This window comes from Chrysemys picta, chromosome 4 (genome assembly GCF_011386835.1).
Source record: "Chrysemys picta bellii isolate R12L10 chromosome 4, ASM1138683v2, whole genome shotgun sequence".
Lineage (NCBI taxonomy): Eukaryota > Metazoa > Chordata > Testudines > Emydidae > Chrysemys > Chrysemys picta.
The window spans coordinates 27,565,203-27,592,962 of NC_088794.1; the positions used below are offsets into that span (position 1 = coordinate 27,565,203).

A 27,760-nucleotide genomic window follows, 5' to 3' on the forward strand; every position below is an offset into this window, starting at 1 on the left:
CTGTGGTGGGAGGGGTGTGTAAAACTAAAGTGCCAGTCAGAATCCCATCAGGAGTATAGTCCCTTTTCCCTGCCAGCACCTGTGGGAGCTAAGTACCTAAAACTGAGCAGGAAAGGGTTGGATGGAGGAAGAGTCAAGGTTTTGCCACCAATGGAACTGGCAAAGCACAGAGAGGAACATTTGTTACACACATGCAGTGTGCACTGACGGGGGAGCCCTGTGCAGAATTCTGGCTGACTCAGCAACTTGGCCTCTGCATCCCATCCAGGGTCTCAAGGTAGCAGAGCCAGAACCTTGCACATTGTAAGGAGGGAACTATCCAACACCTTGAAAACTCTGAAGAAATGGATTTATCGTTTTCCCCTCCACTGTGTGGGAGTTGGCATGTTCTGGGTGCATAAGTGGGGGTCAATTTTATGAATTTGCTGAGGTTCCAGTCAGATTTTAAAGCTGAAATCTAACCATCAGATTTGCCAATTGGATAAATATTATAGCCAGTATCTGAACAGAATTTAATTTGGATAACCCTTTTTTATTGTGTCCAGGGAGCGTTCGCTTACTAATGTTAACACAAGGTTTTTCTCAGGTCAACTTTTACCTTGCATAATATTTCTGAGAGCAGGCTGCTTAGGGCTTGTCTACACAGAGACTTAGGGTATGTCTACCCTACCCACAGGATCGGCAGGCAGTGATCGATCAGCGGGGGTGGATTTATCGCATCTAGTCTAGTCTAGTATAGAAGCCAGAGGGTAAATCTATAGCACGCTAGTTTGCCATACACTAATTGCTTCTGTGCATTAAAAGTTCCATACTGTACTTTGACATATTACTGTTTCAGTACTATGGATGTTTTAGGGTATGTCTACACTCGGAGCGTGTCTCCCAGGCCAGAGCCACACACTTGTATTAGCAGGACTCAAACTAGCGCATTAAAAATAGCTGTGTAGACAGTGCTTTGATGTTGCAACTTGGGCTGGAGCTCAGGTTTGGGCATTCAAGCTTCCAAGCCTGGAGTTGCAATTCCCCCCTTTTAAGCATTTTCATTGAATATTTTAGAGCTATACACAGGCTTTCAATATTCTTTTTCCTCTGGAATTCATATCACTTTTAGAGTTACAGAAGGCTGTTGGTGTGCAGAGACCACTGCCGAGCACGGTGACCAATATTGTCTCCTTGCTTACTTGTACTCCTCCATTTGTCTATATGCATCTGTTTTCACTTTCTTACACTTCGATTGAAAATTCCTTGGTGCAGGGATTGTCCTTTTGTTCTGGTGTTTATACTGGGCAATGGGGTCCTACTTTATTATTTTTTGTATTGTTGGTAATGCAAATAATAATACTAACTTAGAAAAAAAACTCAAAAAATCTTTAATCATTCCTCTAAATTTAGTGGACATCATCCATACATTCTTTGATTATATTTAATATCTTTCTTTTCAGATCCTTTAGGGCTTACTAGAGACATTATACTGAAAGAATGAGACTGATCATCTGCGTATCGAGAGATGTTTTTCTGATACATAAGGCAGACAAATTCACAGCTTCTAATTGGGGTTAAAGATATATTGGACTTCTTTTTGCCTAGGTGCTTAATTCCACTGAAATCAGTGGGAATTAGAGCACGCTTTAGGTACCTATCCGCATCTTTAGGCACCTAAATACCTTTAAAAATCTGGCCCTTTGTCTACTAACTGCATATTCATTCATCTAATTCTAGCAGCATCTGCTAGAACCAGGAACACTGCACTGAAAGAGTTGTGTACTGTGGGTACTGACAGTGAACTGACACCAGAATTGGGGAAACTGCTTGGGTAATGTGGGGGAAACCCTGAGGAGAAGTCATTGCTGGGAACAAACAGGAAAGGACCACTGCAATTGCTTTTATTGAATCCCATCTGTCTGCCTGTGTTTCCAATCCAGGATGCTTTCTGGGCCTTTCACCTCAACCCCAGCTTTGTGCAAAAGTTTCTCAAGCCATTACTGATTGGAGAGCTCGCCCCAGGGGAACCTAGCCAGGACCGAGGCAAAAACGTGAGTAGCTGCAAACCCCTCTCTGTGGGCTCTGTTTCTGGAGAAGAGTCTGGTCATGCCGCAATTTATCTACAAAGCTGCTCTCCAGGTTCCTGTATGCAAAGCCACTACATATAATTCACAAGCCTTCTTCACTATAGACAGCTCTAGCAAGTGCAGGAAACTGCAGGGAAAGACACCCACAGTCAGACAGCTCTGTATGGCCATGTGGATGTCCGAGTATTGACTTGTGCAGGGACAGGCAACACTTAGGTCAACTTCTCCTGACCTGCAGCACCCCCTGCTATTCTCCTCCTGCAGGCTTTCAACAGCTCTGCTTGTGCAGTTCAGGCCTGATCTGTGACAACTAAAGAAGAGCCCAGTTCAAACTCGCCGATTTGAACACTTGCAAACTTTGGATAAATATGGATCAAGATCTGGATCCAGTCTTTGTGGCTGGAGTGCATCTCTAGTCAACAACCCTGTTGCTCAAATTCTCATGACCCGGGTCTGCCCATCGTTCCATATTGCATGTCAGTTTTGTGCTACGGACAAAAGACCATGAGGCCATCAAAATGAGACTGCTTGTCATCTAAAGCAGTTTTGAACTCTCTTCCATCCTCTGCTCCATACCATTGACCACGCAGCCCAAGCAAACACTACTCTGAACTTCATATGGACTTGTCCTAATTAGCTCTCAGCAATGGAGAAGTCTGTGAAAGTGGCCATGTTTGTGGAGTAAGTGGCAATAACACCAGTGGGTGAGATGAAACAAACTGCTCGCTCCGAGCACTGTGCTTATGAAGCTGTAACACAACAGGGCCCTATATCCACTCCATGTCAATGTGTCCAGCTCTATGCAAGTCCCAAATGTTCCATTCATTCATTATTCAGACCCTGTGCACTGCACAACTGACTCCTAAAGTGAAACCCTTTCTCTTCCTTATTGTTCTTTAGCCTACTGAGTTTATGACATGCCTGTTTCATGCACAATAGCAGTGACTACATTAACCTGCATTACCTCTTGACCTGCTTTCATGAGTGACTGCACGCTAACTGAACACATCCCAAAGAGAATGGAGCTGCCTTGGCACTATACTCTCTCATCAGCGGAGGTTCAGGGTTATGCATAAGTGAAGAGACTGAATTCTCTCTTCCCCAAGGAGAGGGGAGATGTCCCTTTATAGCCTATATGGAATGAATTACGGAGCACTGAGACTGGATAAATGGAGAGGTGTTGGACCAGCTGGTGTAAATCGCCATAGCTATATTGACTTTAGTGGGTCTCGGGTGACTTACACCAGCTGAGGATCTGGATGTTAATTGTAATTCAGAAGGTGGGATAAGACCCATCAGGGTAGGGACTAGGATCAGATTCCTGTGGGGGGCAGTATAGAAATTCTGAAGACTGCATGAGTACAGAGACTAATTCTTCTCCCATTCTGGGGAAGCTGATGACTCCAAAACAGGCAGGGGTTATAGTATGGAAGCCCAAGCCTGAATGGACACATTCACACATGTAAAGAAGGTGCATCTTAAATCCTGCATTTCCATTTTGCAGCCCCAGCTGGTGGATGATTTCCGAGCCCTGAGAAAGACAGCAGAGGATATGAATTTGTTCAAAGCAGATCCCTTATTTTTCTCCCTTTACCTGGGTCACATCATCATCATGGAAGCTTTGGCTTGGTTACTAGTTTCATACTATGGCACCGGCTGGATCACAACCTTTATCCTTTCCTGCATCCTTGCAACCTCCCAGGTGAGAAATGGCATGGAGTAATGGGGGTGCATGTGCTTCCACGACAGGTGACTGTCAGTGCATCCAGTCATTCAGAGCACCTCATACCGGGACTATCACAACACTCACTTTGGAAGAACATTCATGAACCTCATGCACCCCTCAGCCCCCTCACTGCCTTGCTCTTACTTATAGGGCGCATACTCACTGCCTCACACTCGGATGCATTGAGTCCACTGCCTGTCTCACGTCTCCCTCCCATAGATCCAATACCAATTAAATTAATACAAAACTCTCCCCCTTCCATGCTTTTTCTGTGCATAGGACTGTGCATATTTCATACAGACACACAATACTTGCCTTCCACTCTGAGTGTCCTTTCTTACTTACCTTTGATTTCAAGCAGCCCTGTCACCCCTGGTCCTTTTTCCTCTACAGGCCCAGGCTGGGTGGCTACAGCATGACTTTGGACACCTCTCTGTCTTTAAGAAGTCTAAATGGAACCATATCGTCCACAAGTTTGTCATCGGGCACCTGAAGGTAAAGGTCATTTGCTGGATGCCAGCACACACTGTGCAGAAAGGAAATGATTGCAGCAAAGGAGACTGGGGATCCACTCCATCCCATTTCACAGACTGTAGGTGTCAAAGCCATAAACCCCATAAAGCCTGCCAGTCGGATCTCACCCTTTCAGAGGGAGCAGCAGCAGGGAGGAAGAATTAGTGACAGATTCCAGGTGGAGTTCTTGGAGGCTCAGATAGGGGAGCCAGATCCTCAGCTGGTGTAAATCATTATAGCTCCAGTAACACCAATGGAACTATGCTGATTTACACCAGCTGGGGATCTGGCCCATAAGATTGTTAAAATGAAGCATTATACAATCTCCTTTACTCCCCATTCCCCCCACTTTCCCTACATAAAGCCCGAGTAATGTGTTTATTGATTAAAATGACCACCCTGACATCTCTCACCCATTCGGGACAATTTTAGAACTTCAGTCCAGGATAGGGTCCAACACAAGAGTCCTATACAATATAGCTGGCAAAACGATCCACCTACAGTGTGGAGTCTTGTACGAAGGGATGGAATGGTAGGCATTATTAGATGCATATTTAGTTTGGCCTTGGCCATTTTAACCTCAGGTATGGAATGACCGCACTAGCAATAAAAAGTATTAAAAGGCAGCAGTGAGACAACACTGTGTCCAGACCCAAGGTGGGGCATCATCTATTGAAAACCACAGCAACAAGTAACCTCCTTGGCCACAGCTCTGTTCTCACCTTGTGACGGTGTCCCTCTACTCCTCTTGAGGCCCAGCTTGGGTGGTATTGACCAGACATTTCCCAATTTGCAAGCAGCACAAATAATCCTCAATTGCTACCCAACCTGCTTTAATGCAAGGAGAGGAAATAGGCAGTCCTAGCAGAAGAAGCCCATTCTTCCTGGTGTATAAAAAGGGATTAAATATGGAGAGTCTCATTTGTATGGACAAGGTTAAGCAAATTGCCAGATTTGGGGTCTAGATAAATTTTTTTCTTCGGGGCACATCTGGCAGTATAGAAAAAAATGAGGAGGCAGGCAAAATATCAGAGCAGAGAGATGATATCTCAGAGAGAGAGATCAGCAGGGATCTGGGGTGAAGAGGCAGGATTTCCCTTCCTCTAGAGCACTGAACAGAGGATAATCTTTTAGGATTAGATGGGCATAGCCTACATGATACAACTCCTTTCCTTCCGGGGGAGAGGAGGGGCAATGTTGGACCTTTGCCCATCTCACAATTCTCTGTGTTCCTCCTTCTTCACTTTATAGATGATCACTTGCAGGTCCTGAACAGGGAACACCAAAAAACCACAAAGCAATTTATTGCAGCAATCTAAAAACGAGGGCTCCCACGTTGCGGTTGGCTATTCCCTCACTGCCAGCTTCCCAACAATGCCCCGTTATTCATAGCAACCAGAGCTCTCAGATTGCCCAGTCCTGGGACAACCGGTTTCCAACATGTGTAAGCAGGGGCAAGTAACCTCTGAATGCTCATTAACATGACTAAACTAAAGGCAGCTTTGTGAGATGGAGGCTCTCTGTCCACTCTGAATTCTTGGAAGCAGCCAGCTGCCCACAACGCTTATCACCAGTCACAAGGCAAGTGCTTTGCTGGCCTTCTGCCCGAGCATCCTTGGCAGTGGGACAGCTTGGCACTGTGTTTCACAAGTGCCAGAGGGAAATGAGGATATAGGACCCTTATGGGACACGGTCCAGTCCTTTTTTTTTAATACTCTCCATTAAAACCTTCTTAGACACTGGAAAATAATATTTCTTTCCTGGCCAGTTTTGTCTTTTTTCCATTGGGCAAAGAGGGATTCTTGTCATATTCTTTCTTCCATTGCATAAGCCAACATGGCTTTGCCTGCTTACATCATTCTTGACATCATCAATGAAATGGGTGATGACACTGAAGACAACAGCGCTCTGGGTAAAGGATGCAGTTTATCTTGTGCTTCCCCTGCTGGTGGGATGTCTGTCTGCCTGTCTTTGCAGCATATAAATATTAGGAGTTACATGTAAGCAAGGCTAACTTCTTTTTTCTCAATGTGAGTAGCATTTTTTTTTAATGATATACTAATCCAGACAGATCCAGATCCTTAGCTGCTACCAATCAGTCTGTCAGAGCAGAGGATTTAGCCCCTTCACTCTCACAACAATTTCACAGGTAGCTAAGAGTTTGGACATAAACTATATGCCATGGGCAGTTTAGAATATACAAGTGAATGAATATCATAGCCGGGGGTCATCTCTCCATTAGCGGGAACCATGCCTCCCCATTTACTAAACATTTCCTCCCTCTTCCCAGGGTGCCTCAGCAAACTGGTGGAATCATCGTCACTTCCAACATCATGCCAAGCCCAACATCTTCAAGAAGGACCCAGATGTGAACATGCTGCATATTTTTGTCCTGGGAGATTCTCAGCCCGTTGAGGTAAGACAAGGAAGTGGTGTTTGCTGGTGGGCTTTAGAGAACTTTTTCTGTGAGGACAGAGGTTGATCAGTGTCTGGAGGATCAGACCTCGGCTCTTAAGACTTCATCTTTGAGGAAATGTTCCCAGCATCTATATTTTCTGACAGGAGTTTGGATCAAAATTTGAGAAGATGTGAGGGCCAGAAAGTTCAGTGGTCGATATAATTTCTCATGCCCGTTTTCAGCCCAAAGGTGATCATATTTTTAGGTAGCTTGAGAGCTAGGGAATGAGAATGAAGAGAATGCAGAAATAGGGAAATTTTCATCCCATTGTTCTGAGATATCCAAGTGTGGATAAAATGGTGCAGAATACTCTTTTGCTGACTTAACACAAACAGGGTTTCTTTCTGATATTTACAACTTGTCATCGGTTTATTTCTTCTGTGAGGACAGGTACCTCTTGTGAGCAGTCAAAGCAAATTCCTTTAAAAAGTTGATCTAATATTGAAAGAAATGCCTTACTATATTTGTGTACAAACAGGAGTCCTCACTTCATTGGAGCCTTGGCAAATTCTGTTTAGAGCAGATTGCATGGTTACATCAGAATAATGGTTTCCTCTTGTGTCTTCTGCTTGGGGAAAAACACGAGGAAACTCTGGGGGGCGGGGAGAGGAGAGACCTACATTAATGCAATTGTAGTGCTGATGTGTTAAACACCAAAGGCTTGGTTGTACTTCATGCCCTTATAGGGGCATAGGGGAGAGGAATTCCCCATGTGTGCCCCTGTATGGGCATTCCAGGCTTTGGGTCTGGTCATGCCGGGGTAAAAGGTGCTGCATGCTTACTTACTTCCCCACTGGAGCAAGTGGGGGTGGGGCAGGGAATAAGTGAAGCTTTGGCTACATTTACCAATCCACCACCCAGCAGAGCTGAGCCAGCCTAGCAGGGTGAATGGTAATTTACTGCCAGTATATTATACCCCTGAAGCAAGCAGGGAACACAGAGGGAATTGCAGCTCCCTGAGATGTAATTCCTTCCTGGGGCAAATCAAGCATGGGCGATGTCCTTGGGACACAACCTAGTCCTGCAAAAATCCATACACTCAAAAGACAGGGGGCCAGATATTGGACTATGTAAATCCATGAAGTCAATGGGGCTATATTGATTTACCACAGCTCAGGTTCAGAGCCATGGTTCCCAAGGCAACTATGAGTCAGCCACACTGCACACAGTAACTGTATCTATTAAGGTAATGCAATTAAATCCAATTATCTGGGGCCACAATATTTACTGTCTGTATTGTACAAAAACCTAAGGGAGGGGTATTGTAAAGATCAATAGTGATATATGACGTATCAGCATAAGGACATGCAGCAAAAAAAGCTTAGAAAGCCAACGTGTGGATCTGAAACACCACGGCAACGGCATTTTTAACAAACAGAATATAGGAAGACATAAAAGAAAATACTGGTGCACACTCATGCCACCACAACCCACTTCTAGGCCACAAAGAAGCTAATTCCAAATACATGATAGAGAGACTGCCTAAAAGATGAGTTACCTGCACAGGTACTGAGAGTGTTCTATGAAGACAGGTCTAGCCATATGTCACTGAAATGAGTGACCCCGAATGGACCATAACAAACCACTAATCAACCATTACACTATGGTAGCTAGATATCAGGAGTCAGATCTTCAACTGGTGTAAATCAGTGCCACTCCACTGATGTCAATGGAATTTGCCGATTTACACCATTTGAAGAGCTGGCCCCTGTTAGCTAGGTTTTGAGGATGATGGTCCCATCACTGCACAAATAGCTGAGCAGAATGTGGGTGCTTATAGCAATGAAGGAATTGGTTCTGTCTTCCAAGATGAGTGTATGAAGTATGAGCACTATATCAGTGCTTGGATGTGCCTGCACTCTTGTATATTGAAACCTTACCCTAGTGCAGCCTTGCAGAACTTGGATCGCACTTAATTCCCTTCTCATAAATCTGTAATTCCTGAAATCGCCAGTGACCCACAGGCCATGTGAATGTATTACTGGTGAAAGGTGTTAGCCTGTTTGAACTCGGATGAAGACATGGAACAGGATCTCCTGAATCCCACTCCAGTGCCTCACCCATTAGACCTTCCTTCCTCTTGCCCAAAGGATCGTTATGACACTCGTGCATGTTTATTAGAGCTGGTTGATATTTTTTCTTCAAAATATTTTATTTGATGAAACGTGGCTTTTGACTAAAAATGTCACAGTACCTTTTCAGTGTGGCCACAATTTTCCATTTCTTTCATGAAAACTTGAAGCCAGAACCCATCCATTTTTAGACAACTTGATTTTCAATGAGACTCAGGCTCCTAAGTGCCTATGTCACTTTTGGAAACAAAACTTAGGCTCCTAAGTCAGTTAGGCATTGAAACACTGAGACCTAAAGGGAAAAGTCGATCTAAGCTATGCAATTTGAGTTATGTGAATAGCGTAACTCAAATCGATGTAGCTTAGATCTACTTACCATGGGGTCCACACTAGGCTGTGTCGACAGGAGACGCTCTCCCATCGACTCCCCTTCCTCTTCTCAATCTGGTGGAGTATCAGAGTCGACATCCAAGCTATCAGCGGTCGAATTAGCAGGTCTTCACTAGACCCACTAAATCGACCCCCGGTGGATTGATCACCACAGCATCAATCCTGGCTATAGTGTAGACAAGCCCTGAGTGGAGCAACACCTTTAAAACTCTGGGCTTCAGTCTCTCGCCCTCAGTTCCCCCTCTGTAACAGGAGGATAACAGCATTTCCTTATCTCTAGTACATGAAAGACCGAGAGGTGCTCAGGTACTTTAGTAATAGGGACCAAATAAGTACTCAAGATAGATGATTTTAAATGGGAGCTTGCAGCTAGTGTACATAGGGAAGTCATGATTAAACATGTATTAGCAGGGCAAGATCAACCCTGACAACAATCAGTTAACACATCTCAAATCATGACCTATTTTCCTACTCTAGACATAGCCTTGGAGAAGGAAGTATTGTATGCTAAGACAGCTTTCTGAGGGCTTGATCCTGCTCCATGTAAAGCAATGGCAAAACCCTCATTGCCTTCAGTAGGGTAGGATTAGGCCATAAATCTTCAGCTCTGACTAAAGAGAGTTAACCAGATATAAACAGGTGTCATTGAGAGTCTCCGCCCAAGGAGAGTTTTCTCATATCCATGGGTGTAATGAGCTAAGACAGTTCTCTGTCATTTGTCTCCCCCTCCAGTATGGCAAGAAGAAGTTGAAATACCTACCTTACAACCACCAGCATGAGTACTTCTTCCTAGGTGAGTATGACCCGGCCCCCTACACTTCCCTATATGGTGAGATAGAGGGGATGCATCTTTACCTTGCGGCTCCCTTTTGCCTCAGCAGAGTTATTCTTTACTTCCTAACTAATCCCTCCCTATCCAGGGCCCACTATCCCTTTCACAGCTTAATTGCAATAGAAGCAGGCACCTCAGTTCCTCCGTGACATCATCATTGAGATCCATGGATCCTTACCACCACCAAAGAGGCTAAATTAAGTGAGGCAAGTGACTAAGGCTAGGAGGCAGCCCCCAGTAGATGAACATGTCAGCAGAAGTCCTGGGCTTGCTCATTGTTGGTCTAGAATCTTCTATACCAGAAGGTGAGCAGGACATGGAGGAAATGCCTCCTCTCTTTGCTGAGAGACAGTAGCAGAGATCTGGTTTCCCCTTCACAAGCTCTTGCCTCAACTCTTACTTTCAGGCCCCCAGCATGTCTGTTCACCTCATGTTACATACCTGTCTCCCTCATCTGCTGTCTTTTGTTTGCCTTTCAGTTTTCCCACCTCTCCTCATCCCCGTGTACTTCCAAATGCAAATCATCATGACCATGATCAGACGCAGGTTCTGGGCGGTGAGTGAAAGGTTGTCTCTGATCTGTGTGTCAAACCATGTCCCACGTGGATGGTGGAGAGAACCTTATCTGGGGAGGGAGAAAAGAGGCTTCTGTCCACTCTGTAAAGAGAGCTGGCTTAAGGAGGGGTGTTGGTGGGGGTGAGGGGAGGGTACGTTGCCTCTAATGCATTATCTCTTCTTTCTTTCCCTAGGACCTGGCCTGGGCCTTCAGTTATTACATGCGCTATTTCATCATGTACATCCCTTTCTATGGAGTTCTGGGATCCCTGTTTCTACTCACCTTTGTCAGGTAGGAGACACTGCTCTCCCCTCCCTCCAGACATGGGCCCCACCCATCCCACGTGATGAGCGATGTCAAGCTAACTCATCTATGCCATGCCATTCTCCCTCATTAATCAAGATTCTCTCCCCTCATCTACTCCAATCTGTGCTACATCACACTGCCTTGACAAGCTTCTCTTGCCTCAATCTCTGCCAGAAGATTTGATTTTGGTATTTAGTCTCTCTCATCATCAGGAAATCCCTATTGGTGGTGACAGCAGGCAGAGATGAGAATCTCTATTCCCTCCTTCCTTCCTCACTCATCCCCACCCATGTAAAGCTCCCACACTGGGTCTAAGTCACCTGAGGAATTTTGGATGTGATTCCTTCCAGAGCCCCTCCCAAGTCAGCTGGAAAGTAACCCAGGAATGAGGCATGGAGCTCCCTCCTCTAGGGACTGAATGTGCTGCCTCCACATTACGCCCAGCTCCTGCCCGCTCAGGGAGCGAGAAGTCAAATGCTGTCCCCCACGGGGATCCCCTGCATGTAGCATGCTTTGTTGGATGGTCCCTGGCCAAGGCTCTCACAAATCCTTCATTTTACACCCTAGTACAGAGACAGTGCTATGACTGACTGGACTTATGTTCCAGACCATAGGATTGTATTGACATCTCCACCCTGGAAGCAGTGACTGTGACTGCTAGCTCGTGTCCAAAGGCTGACCTGAATTTAGTTCCATTGTTAGGGTCCTTAGAAAAATAATGTTTTAAAAGAATTTTTGCAAAACTGTGTAAAAATCTTTACATTGTAGGATCGGAATTTCACCTCCCATGTTATTTTAGTGGCTCTGATCATTAGTTAGGAAAAATTCCCATTGATATCAATGGGCTTTGGATCAGGCTCTTAGAGAAGCATGAACTTCAAAAGATTTCATTAAGTCATGATAAGCATCCATATGTTTAAAGGTTTAGCCAGCCTCTTTTGTGTCAAATCCAGTTGAAAATCTCACAGTGGCAGACGCTGTAGCTAGATTTCCCATACTACTTTGTTTCGGTTGGATCACAAATGCAACAAGACCAGCTTTTCTCCCAGTAATGTGGTTAATGAAGCATCACCAAGTGTCCTTAAAATTGCTTATTTAAATGTAAGACAATCAGGAAAGAGTCCAAGGAGTTTTATAGAGCAAACCAGCATTCTAATCAGTTATGAAATCTCTCCCTAGCTGCTCTCTCATTGGTCAGAGAAGCCAGAATTCTTATACTGAGTTACCACTTCTACTCAGGCTGCAGTTGCAAGCTCGGATAAAAGCATTTACTTTTGATGTGAGCCCAGGCATTTCTAGCCAGCAGGAAGACAGCAAGTTCAGATTGTTCTGATTAAGCTATTTGGCCCATATTACCCTTCAGTTGCTGGATTAAAACACCATGCGAAACAAATATGGTGTATAAAAACCCCTCTAGGCCAACATCAGAACCTTAGAAAAATTCTCAGATCCTTCTTCACGTGCATCACTCTCTTCTTTAATTTTGGGGTGAAATTTTTGTTGGTGAAAGATTCTGGCTAGGCTAGACGAGTCTGGAGACTGAAGTCCTCTGTTTCTTCAAAGAAGAAGTTCAAGTTCAGAACAAGGATAGCCCTGCCAAAGTCCCTCTCAACCCTGGCCTAGAGAATAGGCATAAAAAGAGAGTTCTGTTTCCATGGTCTATTCCAGTGGTCTGCAACCTTTTTACACACAAGATCACTTTTTGAATTTAAGTGCAACCCAGGATCTACCCCGCCCCTTCCCTGAAGCCCCGCCTCACTCACTCCATCCCTCCTCTCTCCGTCGCTTGCTCTCCCCTACCCTCACTCAAGTTCACCGGGCTGGGGCAGGGGGTTGGGGTGCAGGGGGGGTGCGGGGGGGTGCTCTGGGAGGGATTTTGGATGCAGGAGGGGGCACTGGGCTGGGGCAGAGTATTGGGGTGCAGGAGAGGGTACGGGGTGCTGGATCTGGGAGGGGGTTCAGGGCTGGGGCAGGGGGTTGGGGTGCAGGAGAAGGTTTGGGGTGCAGAAGGGGGTATGGGGTGCTGGGTCCGGGAGGGAGTCGAGGGGAGGGCACTCACCAGGCAGCACTTACCTCGGATGGCTCTGGGCAGCAGCGCAGCAAGGCTAAGGCAGGCTTCCTGCCTGCCCCAACCCCATACTGCTCCCGGAAGCAGCCAGCATGCCCCGGCAGCCCCAGGGGGGGCACATGGTTCTGCACACTGCCCCTTCCTGCAGGCACCACCCACGCAGCTCCCATTGGCAGCAGTTCCCCATTCCCGGCCAGTGGGAGCTTCGGGGGCAGTGCTTGCAGGCAGGAGCAGTGCATGGAAACCCCTGCCCACCCCCACCTCCAGGGGCCACAGGCCAAGAGTGTGCTGGCCACTTCCGGGAGTGGTGCAAGACCAGGGCAGGCAGGGAGCCTGCCTTCGCCCTGCTGTGCCACTGGACTTTTAGCAACTGGAGATCATGATTGACTGGCAGAGGCTTCAGGATCAACCAGTCGATTGCAATCAACTGGTTTAGGACTTAGGATGGAAGAATCCCATGCACCACTACAGGCTGGGGACTGACTGGCTAAGTAGCCGTTCTGCAGAAAAAGACCTGGGGATTTCAGTGGATGAGAAGCTGGATATAAGTCAGCAGTGTGCCCTTGTTGCCAAGAAGGCTAACGGCATATTGGGCGGCATTAGTAGGAGCATTGCCAACAGATTGAGGGAAGTGATTATTCCCCTCTATTCGGCACTGGTGAGGCCACATCTGGAGTATTGTATCCAGTTTTGGGCCCCCCACTACAGAAAGGATGTGGACAAATTTGAGAGCGTCCAGTGGAGGGCAACTAAAATGATCAGGGAGCTGGGGGACGTGACTTACGAGGAGAGGCTGAGGGAACTGGGCTTGTTTAGTCTGCAGAAGAGAAGAGTGAGGGGGGATTTGATAGCAGCCTTCAACTACCTGAAGGGGGGGTTCCAAAGAGGATGGAGCTCGGCTGTTCTCAGTGGTGGCAGATGACAGAACAAGGAGCAATGGTCTCAAGTTGCAGTGAAGGAGGTCTAGGTTGGATATTAGGAAAGACAGGTGGGGGAGGGATAGCTCAGTGGTTTGAGCATTGGCCTGCTAAACTCAGGGTTGTGAATTCAATCCTTGAAAGGGCCATTTAGGGAACTGGGGTTAAAAAAAAACAACTGTTTGGCAGGGGGTTGGACTAGATGATCTCCTGAGGTCCCTTCCAACCCTGATATTCTATGATTCCACTAGGAAGGTGCTGAAGCCCTGGAATGAGTTACCTAGGGAGGTGGTGGAATTTCTGTCCTTAGAGGTTTTTAAGGCCCAGCTTGACAAAGCCCTGGCTGGGATGATTTAGTTGGGGTTGGTCCTGCTTTGAGCAGGGGGTTGGACTAGATGACCTCCTGAGGTCTCTTATATCCCTAATCTTCTATGATTCTATGGTTGGTGACCACTGGTCTATTCCATTCTTGATCTCTTTGCTAAGATTGACAGCCAGAAACCTAACAATGATTGGGGAGGAGGGTGTTGTGAGGAGAACACATGTCCACCAGGAAATTGAACAGATCAGAAAGGTTCATTCTGAGTGAGTGTTTCCTGGTCAGTTCTTATTTTATCCATACTGGTGGCCCATCCCTGTGTATCACAAACTAAGGGTTTCAGAGCGGTAGCCATGTTAGTCTGTATCAGCAAAAAGAACGAGGAGTACTTGCAGCACCTTAGAGATGAACAAATTTATTTAGGCATAAGCTTTCATGGGCTAAAACCCACTTCATCGGATGCATGCAGTGGAAAATACAGTAGGAAGATATATATACACAGAGAACATGAAAAAATGGGTGTTGCCATACCAGCTCTAACAAGACTAATTAATTAATGCAGAACTGGAATTAATTTGCAAATTGGACACCATTAAATTAGGCTTGAATAAAGACTAGGAGTGGATGGGTCATTACACAAAGAACTATTTCCCCATGCTAATTTTTCCCCTACTGTTACTCACACCTTCTTGTCAGCTGTTTGAAATGGGCCACCCTGATTATCACTACAAAAGTTTGTTTTGTCCTGCTGCTAATAGCCCACCTTAATTGATTATTCTCATTAGAGTTGGTATGGCAACACCCATTTTTCCATGTTCTCTGTGTATATATGTTTTCCTACTATATTTTCCACTGCATGCATCTGATGAAGTGGATTTTAGCCCATGAAAGCTTATGCCCAAATAAATTTGTTAGTCTCTAAGGTGCCACAAGTACTCCACAAACTAAGGGGTGAATCAAAGCTTGTAAAGGCAAAGCAGTGTGAAAGAGCAATCCCCCAGTGAGAATGAGAGATCAAGGGAGATAGCCACTAAGGGTAATACAGTAAGGTATCCTAATAATCATGTTAACACCTAGATCTAAAATGGAGCTCCAATGGAGCAGAGCTGATTCCTTCCATTGTCCAGATTCAGAAAGTTGCCTGCTCCCTCAGCTTGGGAAATACTCCCCTAGAATCCTATGCCCCCTCTGTGTACAACATGGCTGCTGCCTGTACACCCCTCTCCCCACTCCCTTTGCTATCACTGTTGGCCTTACCTGCACTACCCTACATGAGGATGGCAAGCTGCACAGATTATATCCTGATCAGCGCTGTGAATGGTTATGCTTCCTTTTGAAGGTTTCTGGAGAGTCACTGGTTTGTGTGGGTCACACAGATGAACCATATTCCAATGGAAATTGACTGTGAGAAGCACAGAGACTGGCTCAGCGCTCAGGTAATGGCTGGGATATTAATGTCCCATAATAGGTTAGAAATTCGCTTGCCCTTCAGAGAACAGCTGGATTATCATTGACTACCTGGCCCCAATGTTTAGTTTGAAAGCATTCCTCATTCACGTCTGGAGAAGTGCAAGGTTCAAGGGGCTTCACAACAACCCTCCTTCATAAGTGTATTGGCACACAGGTGTGTAAATCAGAAGTAACTCCATGGCATTCAATGGGCCAGAGCCTCAGGTGTAAATCAGTTTAGCTTCTTTGACTTCAGTGGAGATATACAAGGCCAGCTGAGGACCTAGACTCACCAAACATGTACAACCAGAGGAGGAGATACCATGCCTCTTACCTGCAGTGTTCTAAGATTAATTCAGCTCTCACTTGGCCTGCGTCTCCTCTCCATTATACTGGTGTAAATCAGAAATAGTTCCAATAACATCAGTAGAAAGCGGGTGTAGCTGAGTTGAGTAGGAGATGGATTCTCCTACATCAAGTTACAGTATCTACTGTCTACTGAGGCCCTCAAGGGATAGCTTTCAAAGTCTGGCAGTCACCATCTCTCTCTTGGGTCCAGATCCAGTAAATGCTTAAGCATTTGCTTAGCTTTAAGCATGTAAATAGTCCCACTGTAGTTCACTACTCATGTGTATGATGAGAAGCACATGCTTACCTGTTTTGTTGGATGGGGGATTTGGAGAAAGAACAGATCTGACACTGATGTGATTTTAAGCTGAGTTGTTTGGAAACACCTATTGCTCATGCAGTCACCATGCAGAATTCACTGCCACAGCTTAGCAAGGAAAAGAATGTAAGAGAATTTTAAGAAAGACTATGTAATTGTATGCTCATGAATCCCAATGGTAGCTATGCCAGCTAAGCAAATGTTCCCAGCCTGTTGAAACCTCATGCTTCAGGGTTCAGCCGATGACCTGTGTGCAGCTGGGAAGGTAATCTTCCTGTTCCCTCCCTTCCATCCCCTACCTCCCACAAAGTCGTAGTATTACACAGCTGGCTGGATGTACAATGGCCTCTTGTTTTGCCTGGCTTTGACACACTGGGTATAGGGAGTGTTGAAGGCAGGATACCAACTAGATGAAACTGAGGCAGTATGGCAACCCCTATGGTGCCTCACACGTGCAGTTCACTTTCCGAAACTTGAGAGAATCCCTGATCAAGCCTCTCTGGTGACAGAGACGTGGAATTGATGCCTTGCAGCCTTCTCTCCTTCCTAGGTTAGTGGAGCCATGCAAGAGGATGTGGTTATTCCCTAAGGAGTGGGGGAGTTGATCACTCTTCTTTTAGTGCCCCCAGCCCTCTCTGTCAATCTGCCTCTGGTTCAGAAGGGATGGACATCTCAGGAGCAATTTGCTATTGGAGATAGGGCGGTACTATTATGATAACTAAAAGAAGAACAGAGAGGGATCTAAACGAGTGGGAACACCCTGACATCAGCTCTGTTATCATGAAGGACAACCTGCAATGTGATGTGCTGCACATCTTGGAGCTAGGAGCCAGGAGCCGTTTCCAAGATAGGCTGAGACTATGAACACTCTAGTAGTTTAACTGGCCTGGCACCATTAGCCTCTTTGTCAGTTACCAAGGTGGTCTTCCTGGTCTCAAGCCCCAGGGTGCATCAGGGGAATATACAGTAGGTCAGCAGAGGCCAGATGGGATTGGTCTAGAGCAGTATAGGGAATACAGCTAGTGCAGGAGAAGTCGCATAAGAGAATATTTCATCCAACAGCTTGGTAGTGCAGTAAGGTGCACACGACTGCTTGGTTTGAAGTACCTCCTCTGCCTTCTGCAGCGTGCAAGAAAAGCCTGCACCAATTGGCCCAGGCTTCATTAAAATTCACTGTCGGCATCTTGTCTTTGCAGTTGGCAGCTACCTGTAATATCGAGCAGTCCTTTTTCAATGACTGGTTCACCGGGCACCTGAACTTCCAAATCGAGCACCAGTGAGTATGGGCTCAGGGGGATGGGAAGGAATCTTATGGACACAACCAGGTCACCACCTGGCCAGTCAAGGCTGGGCTTGGGGGAAGGGTGCAAGCATTATGGGGCGGCAGTAAGCAGGGAAGGAAAAGGGACCTCAGGAACATCATGCATGAAATCAGAAGAAACAACTGCAGTCATCCTTTCATTTCACCACTAAACACAAATATCTTTCACCTGTTGCCACCAGCAAATTCCCCTTTCACCCTCACAATTTTAATTTAGAGTCTGATTCAGGACTCATTGATTAAAATGGCCATTAAATCAGGTCCTTGGGTTCATTTGGTTTGGAGTGTTTCCTTTCAACTATCTGAAGGGGGGTTCCAAAGAGGATGGAGCTTGACTGTTCTCAGTGGTGGCAGATGACAGAACAAGGAGCAATGGTCTCAAGTTGCCGTGGGGGAGGTCTAGGTTGGATATTAGGAAACACTATTTCACTAGGAGGGTGGTGAAGCACTGGAATGCGTTACCTAGGGAGGTGGTGGAGTCTCCTTCCTTGGAGGTTTTTAAGGCCCGGCTTGACAAAGCCCTGGCTGGGATGATTTAGTTGGGAATTGGTCCTGCTTTGAGCAGGGGGTTGGACTAGATGACCTCCTGAGGTCCCTTCCAACCCTGATATTCTATGAGTCTATGATTCTAGTCACTTCAGTAATTCCCTCTACCTCTTCCCAACCTCTGATTTATGTAGCTTTAATGCAACTGCATAGGACTATCTGCAGTTCTAGGTACCCTAGTTCAGCAAAGATGTCAAAAGATAAGATCAATTATGATAAATGCTGTCCATGACAGTACAAAAATTAGTGGAGAGGTCATATGGAGTAAGACTGAAGGACCCGGAAGTTGATTTAGGGAATGAAAGAGAACCTAACAGAGCTGCAGAAGATAATTCTTTATCTGTTTGTCTGGGCTATGAACTTCCAGACAATTTAGCTTGTCAATAGACAATTAGTTGTTGTCCAAAGGGAATGCAACTTAAGTCGCAGTGGGGGAGGTTTAGGTTGGATATTAGGAAAAACGTTTTCACTAGGAGGGTGGTGAAGCACTGGAATGGGTTCCCTAGGGAGGTGGTGGAATCTTCATCCTTAGAGGTTTTTAAGGCCCGACTTGACAAAGCCCTGGCTGGGATGATTTAGTTGGGGATTGGTCCTGCTTTGAACAGGGGATTGGACTAGTTGACCTCCTGAGGTCTCTTCCAACCCTAATATTCTATGATTCTATGATTCTATGACAGCAATCTCAGCAGATCAAGTGAGATTTCCTCACTCCTTATTTTTCTAGCACTCCCTGTTTTCTAATCTGATCTTTCATTCTTTCCAAGTACGTTTTTGTTTTGGGGCATGACAGCAGGAATGGGAATCAATACATTCAATTTTCAAGAGCATTTCTTTAAAGGGGGTACTTCAAAGCTTGGATTTCTCCCTCTCGCTCTGTTCTGTCTGCCTGTTTTGCTTGGACAGAAGCAGTAATTAGCCCTAAGAGGAAGCAGAAAGTGTCTGTTCCCAGGGGTCTGTCATTAGGTTTTTCTCAGGCTCTCTCTACTTCTTTATTCAAGCCTGTTTCCCATGATGCCACGACACAATTACTGCAAGATTGCCCCACTGGTGAAGTCATTGTGCACCAAGTACGGAGTCCACTATGAAGAGAAATCTCTCGGCAAGGCATTCATAGACATTGTTGGGTAAGGGGCCTTCAGTACTACTCATGGGTGTATGTAGCCTGTAGTGCCAGTGCCAGCCTTCCAGTAATCTCTTGTCTATTTTACTATAAAAAGCTCTGTTCATAGATACCTGTGCCTAGAGCAGTGGCATCAGAGCTGTAAAATATTTGTTTGGTGTAGGAGTGATAACCTTTTTGCACCAAACTAAAAAGCATCTGGATTTTTACTGTAGAAATGACATAGCTCCATTGACTTCAGTGGAGTAACAACCATTTCTGAGCCAGATCCCCAGTTACGTAATGTCATAGAGAAGAAAAGGACAAAGCTATCTGAAAAACAGCAGGTTCCAGCTCTCTAACCCACAGACTCCTTCCACCCTGGCCCTCAAACAAGGAGAAATCAGGAGTGACTTGCTCAGTGATTACCAAGTCACCACTGAATTCCCCCAAGAGATGTTCATCCCTTTCTAGCACCTTTCGTACCATGCTATTCAGGTGGCTAGCCCTTTAAATCAAGTAGCTATGGGCCTAACGTAGCCATTTTGCACCTGACTCTTGCAGACAGCACCTTCCTATTGCTCAGCTGACATTCCCAAAGAAGTGGCACATCCTCAGGATGGGGGAAATAGGTGGACATTAAGACAAAAGGCCCAGATCTTGAGCCACACTGAGTCCTGTTTGTGCCCCTCCAGCAGCAAAGAGGGCACTTCAAAGCACACATATGCTCAGGATTTATGTGCTAAAGAAGCAGTTGAGGATTACTCCACCATTGCAGAATCCTCAGCTGGCAAAGAGTTAGCATCACTGATTCTGTACCGCCTACTCCAACGGGGGCCTGTTGGGGGTGGGAGGGGTTGTGGAAACTGCATGCTACCGTAACAGCCTCTAAGGAACCAATCTAAGCTGGCACAAGTTAGTGCAATCCTTAAAAGGATGGAAAAGTGGCAGCAAACCACCTTTGCTCTCCCCCCCCCCCTTGCCCTCAGATGCATCAAGTACTGCTCTGATGCACAGGGGGATTCTGCCAAATGTTTCTCAGGACAGTGGCCACATGGCTATAACACAAATTCTCTGAAACCATGAAACATGGGTGTTGTCTGAATTGTAACTAGAAGGAGTTCCTGCTGCAGAACATATTGAGCTACTTTCTGGCACTTTGTATAAAGTCCTCCTACTACAAAGGGCAGGGTACATAACACTCAGTGGAAACCTCCGCACGCTCAGAGAGAGACAGATTCAGGTAGCTTCACTCCCCACTGAAGTCAATGAGCCCACCTATGGAGTAAGGGACTGCGATTCAATGTCAGTAAGAGTATTACAATCTGGCCCATAGTGTCAGCCCAGCCAAATGCGGCAGCAGCAACCTCCTGTGTACAGTGAGGAAGCGCATGTGGCCCTCGTTTGGGAGAGTAAGAACCGACAGTCCTCTCAGTGGAATTCCCCCACATTCACACAGCATCACTTCCAGGCCGTGCATGGCATCTCCAGCCACCTCATCTCATTGAGAGGAATATTTGATCCATAATAGCCCAAATCTGTTGCATTCTCCATGTCTGATTGTCTTCAGAGAGCTGCTGTGGAAGGGAATTCTGTATGAGGGGTGATGCAGAGGAAGAAGGGGGGAATTCTTGTATGTGTGCAGCTTGGTCTGCATGGTTAGGCAGGGATAGTTCCAGTGTGTAGAGCTACAATTTGTTTTCTTTTGGGTCAGCTCCTCAGTGGGTGTAAATCAGTGTAATGCCCATGAAGTCTGTGGAGTTAATCTGATGGACACTACCTGAGGATTGTGCCCATTGTGTTTTAAGTCAAGTTGTGTACGGAGCGAGATAGGCACTTCGTCTCGCTTTATAGACCCAACGTTCGGGAAGGACTATTGACCTCCTGAGGAATGATGGTTGGATTCAGAAGTGGGCAATGCCTTGCAGAATCTCTGTTCAGGTAGGCCGGTGAGTCCTGCTTTACTAATGCCTCTCTTCTCTTTCCATAGGTCTCTAAAGAAATCTGGACATCTCTGGTTGGATGCCTACCTCCATAAATGAAACTGCATCGTAGTGGGGAGGTGCGAGTGATGGGGGAAGGACCATGTGTTTTTGTTCTTTTGTTTTTTACTGTCAGATTTTCAGCCTATATCTGTGTGCACAGTTGGAGGGGAGTTTCCTGTCTTGTAAAATGCTACTGGGGAGTGGCGGGGGGGGAGGTTTAAGACACCTTTTTAAACCAGAGGGATTTTTAAATGTGTTTGGCACAGTCTTCAGAAGATGAGTTAAAAGATCCATTTCATACCACCCGGCTGGAAATTAACCAAGCTGAGTGGAGTTTTCTGTTTTGAAGGGGGAGGATGAGAGAGTGGGGTGGATAACCAGAAGAGCAATTTCTTCCCTCCCTTCCCTCTTCCTGAGCCATTCACTGCAGCCCTAGCCTCAATCCCACACACACACAGGCACTTGATTCATAAACATGATCAGGCCAGCATCAAAGAGCTTCTGCATCTGTTCCAATATTTACAATCCCAGAAACCCCAATCAGCTTACGTCCTTTTCCCCCTTCTGATGCTGGTGCAGAGGAACAACAGCCCAGGATTGGATTGTGTTCAAAAACAAAAAAACCCAAAAGCCTGTTTGATCACCAACAGAACGGCGAAGTCTCTTGGCTGCGCTGCCTGCTGCATCCTCCCTGGAGAATTGGGAGGTGCAGCTGTGAGCAGCAGGTGCTGCATTATTTAGTCTGTCTGCCTCGCTCAGAGCCCTGCTGTGGCTTTGTCTCTCACTCAGCCTCTTTCTCTCTCTGAGCACAGCGCTGCGAACTCCCGCATTAGCTTTGCTGGGACTCTACACAGGCACAAGTATCCAACTGCATGGGCCTCAGTGCTGGATCAGGCTCTGTGTGTGTTTTTACTGCTCACCCCTGTTTTCAGGGGTCTGCAACTCAGCTCTGGGCTGAAACAGCAAGAGGGATTTAACAATCACTTAGTCGGGTTTTCTTTCCATGTGGCCCATTAACACTGCTGAGATGTCTGCTAACTAATGATAATATTGATGTATATAACAAATTGACCTGCCCATTGCAGATGCTTTATTGTGCTCTTTGGGCAGGAGAGGTTGCAGCTACTTAACACAAATACAGCAGAGAACCAAGCTACCCTGGTTTTACATTTGGTGTGAAACTTTCCATAGAGCACTGAGAAATGTCTTAAATTGTCTAGACCTATTTTCTGTCTGATACACAGTTACCCAAGAACCATTAGTGGCTCTAGTGGAGGGTAGTGTTCAGTTGGTTCCGTGACACACGGCCCAATCCAAAGCCAACTGGTAGCAATAGAAAGTCTTCCATAGACAGCAGTTGGCTTTACATTAGGCCTGGAGACTTTAATTTAATACAGTTGAAAGCAAGACAGATGTGACATTCCAGTAATATTAAGGGCCAAGGTTTCTAAAAAAAGGCCTCTAAACTTCTGCCCATCCCTCATTGCTTGTTCAAAACCCACATTTCCTTGTGCAAAATAGGTATTTAGTCATGCAGTTACCTAACAGCAAGTTTGCAAGCACATCATTAGGTCCCAATCCCACAACTGCATCTCCCCAAGCAGATCCTATCACTCAGATCAAGGCCAGCTCCAGGCACCAGCTTGGCAAGCAGGTGCTTGGGGCGGCCACTCTGGAGAGGGGCGGCATGTCCAGCTATTCGGCGGCAATTCGGCAGATGGTCCCTCACTCCCACTCGGAGTGAAGGACCTTCCGCCAATTGCCGCCGCAGATCACGATCGCGGCTTTTTTTTTTTTTTTTGCTGCCTGGGGCGGCCAAAACCCTGGAGCCGGCCCTGACCCAGATGGTGCTCCACTAAAATCAACAGGGCTCTGCCTGCCTGGAGGCAGCTGCAGGACTGGGGCTTAACACTTGAGAAAGTTTAACCCGCTTTAGAAAATGTCTCCCTGAAGATCAGATTTTACTGCACTAAAGCCAGGAAATTCATAGTGGACATTGTAATTTAACCAATCCACTGATGCCTGAAGTTTGTAGGGGACTCTAAATAGTTGGGTGATTATACACACCCTGTTGATTGCAATACTTAAATATCACCACAGGTGGTTAGAATCAAGTTTTATTGTCCTGGTGGTGTTTCAGTTTCAACCAGACCTTGAACACCTTTTATATTGCAGTCCCTGGGGTTCCAATCTCTAATAGCATAATTAACAGTATCCTTCTGTATTTTGTAATCTTTTTGAACAAGGTAGTAATGAGTTAGCATGGGATTGTGGAAAACACCATTGAAACTGCCTTAATCTCAGTCTCTTTTTAATTCAATGAATGTATCTCACTTTCTCTGCTCCAGGAGGGATGAGCACAAACATACTGCAGCACCTGCTTTGCAGTCTTCCAAACAGGCAGCTCGCTTTTCGAGAAGATTCAGATTCTTTGCTCCTCCAGTTCTTTTTTCCAAAACAAACTCTGAGTTTGGCTGCTGCTTCCTCTGGGCTCTGGCCCCTTTCTCTTTGCTGTCTGTCTTGTTGGAATGTTGTCCATTTGCATGGTAAACGTCCAGAGGAATCTCAGGAGAGTGGTGACCCAATAGACCCATCCCAAACCAGTAGCCTTATTCTAGTCACGTGCTTTTGTAGTGGTCATTGATCAGCTTACTGGAGGGACTTGTGTTTTATTAAAAGAATAATGCAATTCCAGTAGGGCACTCTGCATTGCCAATGCTTGGGAGATGGCAGCTATCACTACTGACAGCTGTAGAACCTCGGAACATTCTAGAAAAGCAATGGGGCTGGGCACCATGCAGAAGGAAGGGCCAGTCCTTAAACAGAACAATTGTTTCATTTGTCCTGAGCAACAACAAACAAAATCATAAATGGAACAAGTAGGGACAGGCAAGTGCCTGATATTGGCTCTTCCCTCTCACCCAGGCGAGCTGGGTGCTTTAGATCAAACTATAGAAACATTCTTGTTCATGGAAAACTCTGAGTCACTAAGACCTGCAAAATAAAAACTATGCCATTTTATAGTTGGGAGAGATTTGAGTGTCGTATTGTTACGTCTACTGGGAGATGAAAGTCCTCTCTCTACAGAGGATCAAGTCACTGACTCCACCATAACTTGCAAGTGTGTTTATCTTACTTTATGTATTAATGTAACCTATGCCTGCTGAGTGTGGTGCTCTAGTGGCAGCTAGACCACCTAGAGATTAATGAGTCTGCTACAGCATTGGCTAGGAGGCATGTGGCTTTTAGCTCATGCAATACAGGTTCATGCATTTAACTCCAGAGGTCCCAAGTTCAGTGCTGACAACTGGGGTCTGTTAGTGTCACACTAACATGCAAACCAAATTCTCTTATGAAAACTGTATGTGTTGGGAACAATGTCAGCTGTATCTGTCAATTTTGCCTCTGGGGCCAGTCCCACTTAATCACCTTTCCAAATGAGCAGTGTTCTTCTCAAAACTTCCCTCTTTCGCTGGAACTGAGGCCTCTTTTCTCTCCCTCCCTCCAACTCCAGACAGTCTTTTATTTAGACAAAGGTGTGTCCAGTTGCAGCAACTCAATAGAGTGACAAGGTCTCCATTCATACATTGGAGTGAGTCAGGCTGAGCCCCGGTGTAAAGGGATGAATCAGGCTCATTGTATTCAGAGAAGTGAAAAACTTTCATGATGAAATTTGAAATTCTAATCAACTAGCCTGAAAGGTGCAGAGCAGTTTGCAACCCGGGGCAGCAGAGAGAGATCCTGGCTTTATTGAAGGCTTTGGAATGAAAGTCAAGAACCACTGAAGTGGCCTTGTATGGCTTTGGTCCCAAACCAGCCTAAACTCTGCAATTTTAGCTGATTTCGACTTTGTGTTTGTAGGTTTGAACTTGACACTCAAACTGAAATTCAGGGGTGCAAACATGGAAAATTAAAACCTAGTTTGCCCAAATCCCCAGAGAACAGCAATCAACGAGTTCCCCTCCCAGAGTGAGCAGGGAAAAATCTATAATGTTTTCTCTCTTTTGATTATTTATTGCTTTTGAATGAGATACAAGCACACAACAAACTCTAGGACATGCAGGGAGCCTGTTGGGGCTTTTAGGAAACAAGCCTGAGCCATGCCATGGGTGACTTGGCCTTTGGCAACATGCAGGCCATTTCCAGAGGCTGTGGGTTGGAAGTAAGCAGCTTGTTTCGGACAGGACAATTGAGTGGGTAGACCTGGAGGAACAATCTTTGCTTCCCTCCAGTTAGCAAGGGGCGGGGTGGAATGTTGAGGCTAGAAGGTTCCTTGGCAGTTGGGATTGGCAGTTGGAGGGGGAAGGAGTTACCTGCTGAAAGTGGGGCAGGAGCCCTGGGCGGGGAGATGGGGAGTACAGGTGGGAAGGGGGAGGTCATAGGGAGCTGGGGGATGTGTGAGGGGAACAGGGTCAGGGATGTGAGCATGGGGCAGAAAAGAAATCAGCCGGGGAAAGAGGACGAGGAGAGAGAGGAAACCAGGCTGAGATCAACAGTCCCACATTCTCTCTCATGTCATCGTTACTTGACCAGATAATGGGCTTCAAGGCTGGATTGTGGCTAGCCCTGCATGGGTGCACAAGGAGGGAGGACAACAGCTCAAGGAGCGCTCCCTTTCACAAGGAAGGAGAAGGCTCACTCCCAATCCTTGATCTCCCTGAGTAAAGACTGGGTGCATCTAATGCAAGCAGCAATACTAGACAACCCAAAGAGTTGGGTTTTGGACCCATCCTACTCCTACCTAGTTAGCAGAACAGGGCCAGTGCGGGGGAGGGGGAAGAAAACACACACTGCACACTTTAAAGGGGTGTTTCAGTTCTCTCTGAAGTGTGCACTTCTCTAGCACTCTGGGAGACATGCTGGGTGAGCCAGCTAAGAAATCTCCTAAAAGCTGTGGGGTAGATCCTCAGCGGGTGTAAATCTTGCCACTCCATTGCTGTCAATAGATCTGTGCCAGTTTGCACCAGCTGGGGATCTGGTCCTCCAAGTAAATCCTCACAGTAATTAGTCTGTTGTGGTGAGGGGTAAAAAAGGGTCAGGGGACCTACTGCTGAGGATTCGTGTACCATGGATAACACCATCCACACATATCAATAGAGGTCTGTGTCAAAATGCCTCCTTTCTGTAACAAGCTGCTATACATCGGCCATAGCCTCTTCCAACAGATACTTTTCTAAAAGCCACCCTAACAGAGCCCTAAAATATAGTGTGTGTCTAGAGGTAGTTAAAAAAAAAGCATCAATTCAAAAATCATCATAGAAAAGCTCCTGACTGTATCATTCTTCAATAAATATTTCAGTAAATCAAAGGAACTATTTTTTCTAGTGTATCTTCTCAATAAATTCATAACTGTTGACTATAAAACCGTTCAATGTGGTTTATTCACTCACATTCAAAGTCATTGCTGTCCATAGTGAAACCTGTTGATGTATATGCTTCTCGGGCAGCTGCAGATGTACAAACACACTGAAGGCATGCAACAAGGAAGAGCTATCTAACCTAATTAGGGCATTTTTAGGACACCCATCGCTGTATTATCTGAACACCAGGGCAGCACACCATTCCTTATGTCTGGAGTTGTGTCAAGGACGTGTGTTTAAATCCAGTACTAGCTGGGTTTGGGGTGGGATTTAAGGCTTGTTCAGCCAGGGGGGTAATGGCACTATGGGGTGTGATTTCTAAAGCACTGTGTTGCATGTTAATTGATTTGTATATACCCTGTTGGTGCACATTAAAGTTTCCCCGTGCGCTTTTACATAATGCTCTTTCAGTATGACTTGTGTAGACTTGTGTGATTTAAGGCTGAATCTGGTACATGGTTCAGGATCCGTTTTGTTAGTGCTGTTCTTTTTAACTGCTTCCAATTCCAAATCAGAGATGAAGCAGCTTTTTCCTATTTTGAATCCCCAAACCAGACCCCCAAGCCATAAGAACAGCTGATGTCCAGACCTGCCTGGGCCTCAGAGGGATTAGGATTTAAAGTTCCAGTTGTGGCTGTCTGCTTATTACAAATTACCACTTTCTAACTAGCCATATTTAGCAGACATGACTTTTGTGAATGTCTCTGGGGAACCCTCTGTGTTCTATGATAGCCCCAGCCTCTTGCTTTGTGGGAATGAGTTGGTGTGGTGACTATTTAAGCCATTGAAAATAGACATCTCGGCATGCTTTTGTATTAGAGGGTGTAAACCTTGAAGAGCAGGAGAGTTCCTTCATCTGTGAATGAACTTGGAGCCACAAAATAGTCTTACGTTCTTAATACAGAAGAAACTATGACAGTCCTGTCGATAGCCACTCCAGCCCTGCAACAGTCCCTTCTTCTTGAGACTTGGTCCTCCAGCTGAGCCACATTGTACTCCCACCATTTTGAGGGTAATAGAATGTCCAACAAACAACAGTCCAATGTCCTTACACAATGTCTTTGGACCTGACTCTGGCCCCCACAGTTCTCACACTTTTCTCTCAGG

At 45.9% G+C, this 27,760-nt stretch overlaps 1 protein-coding gene across 2 annotated transcripts in view; it reads left to right on the top strand.

Moving 5' to 3' along the window:
* FADS2 (fatty acid desaturase 2) overlaps positions 1–26,657 on the top strand; it is a 40,600-nt gene extending 13,943 nt beyond the window's left edge. Inside the window, exons 2-12 of one of the 2 annotated variants that reach the window (XM_005289233.5) lie at positions 1,923–2,033; positions 3,574–3,771; positions 4,189–4,290; positions 6,599–6,724; positions 9,961–10,021; positions 10,540–10,616; positions 10,810–10,907; positions 15,566–15,662; positions 17,539–17,618; positions 19,208–19,333; positions 21,299–26,657. In XM_005289233.5, the coding sequence (XP_005289290.1) occupies positions 1,923–2,033; positions 3,574–3,771; positions 4,189–4,290; positions 6,599–6,724; positions 9,961–10,021; positions 10,540–10,616; positions 10,810–10,907; positions 15,566–15,662; positions 17,539–17,618; positions 19,208–19,333; positions 21,299–21,350 (1,128 nt within the window). In that variant the 3' untranslated portion in view covers positions 21,351–26,657. The remainder of the gene's footprint in view (positions 1–1,922; positions 2,034–3,573; positions 3,772–4,188; positions 4,291–6,598; positions 6,725–9,960; positions 10,022–10,539; positions 10,617–10,809; positions 10,908–15,565; positions 15,663–17,538; positions 17,619–19,207; positions 19,334–21,298) is intronic. The other variant, XM_005289234.5, reaches the window with a different exon arrangement.
* The last annotated feature ends 1,103 nt before the right edge of the window (positions 26,658–27,760 follow it).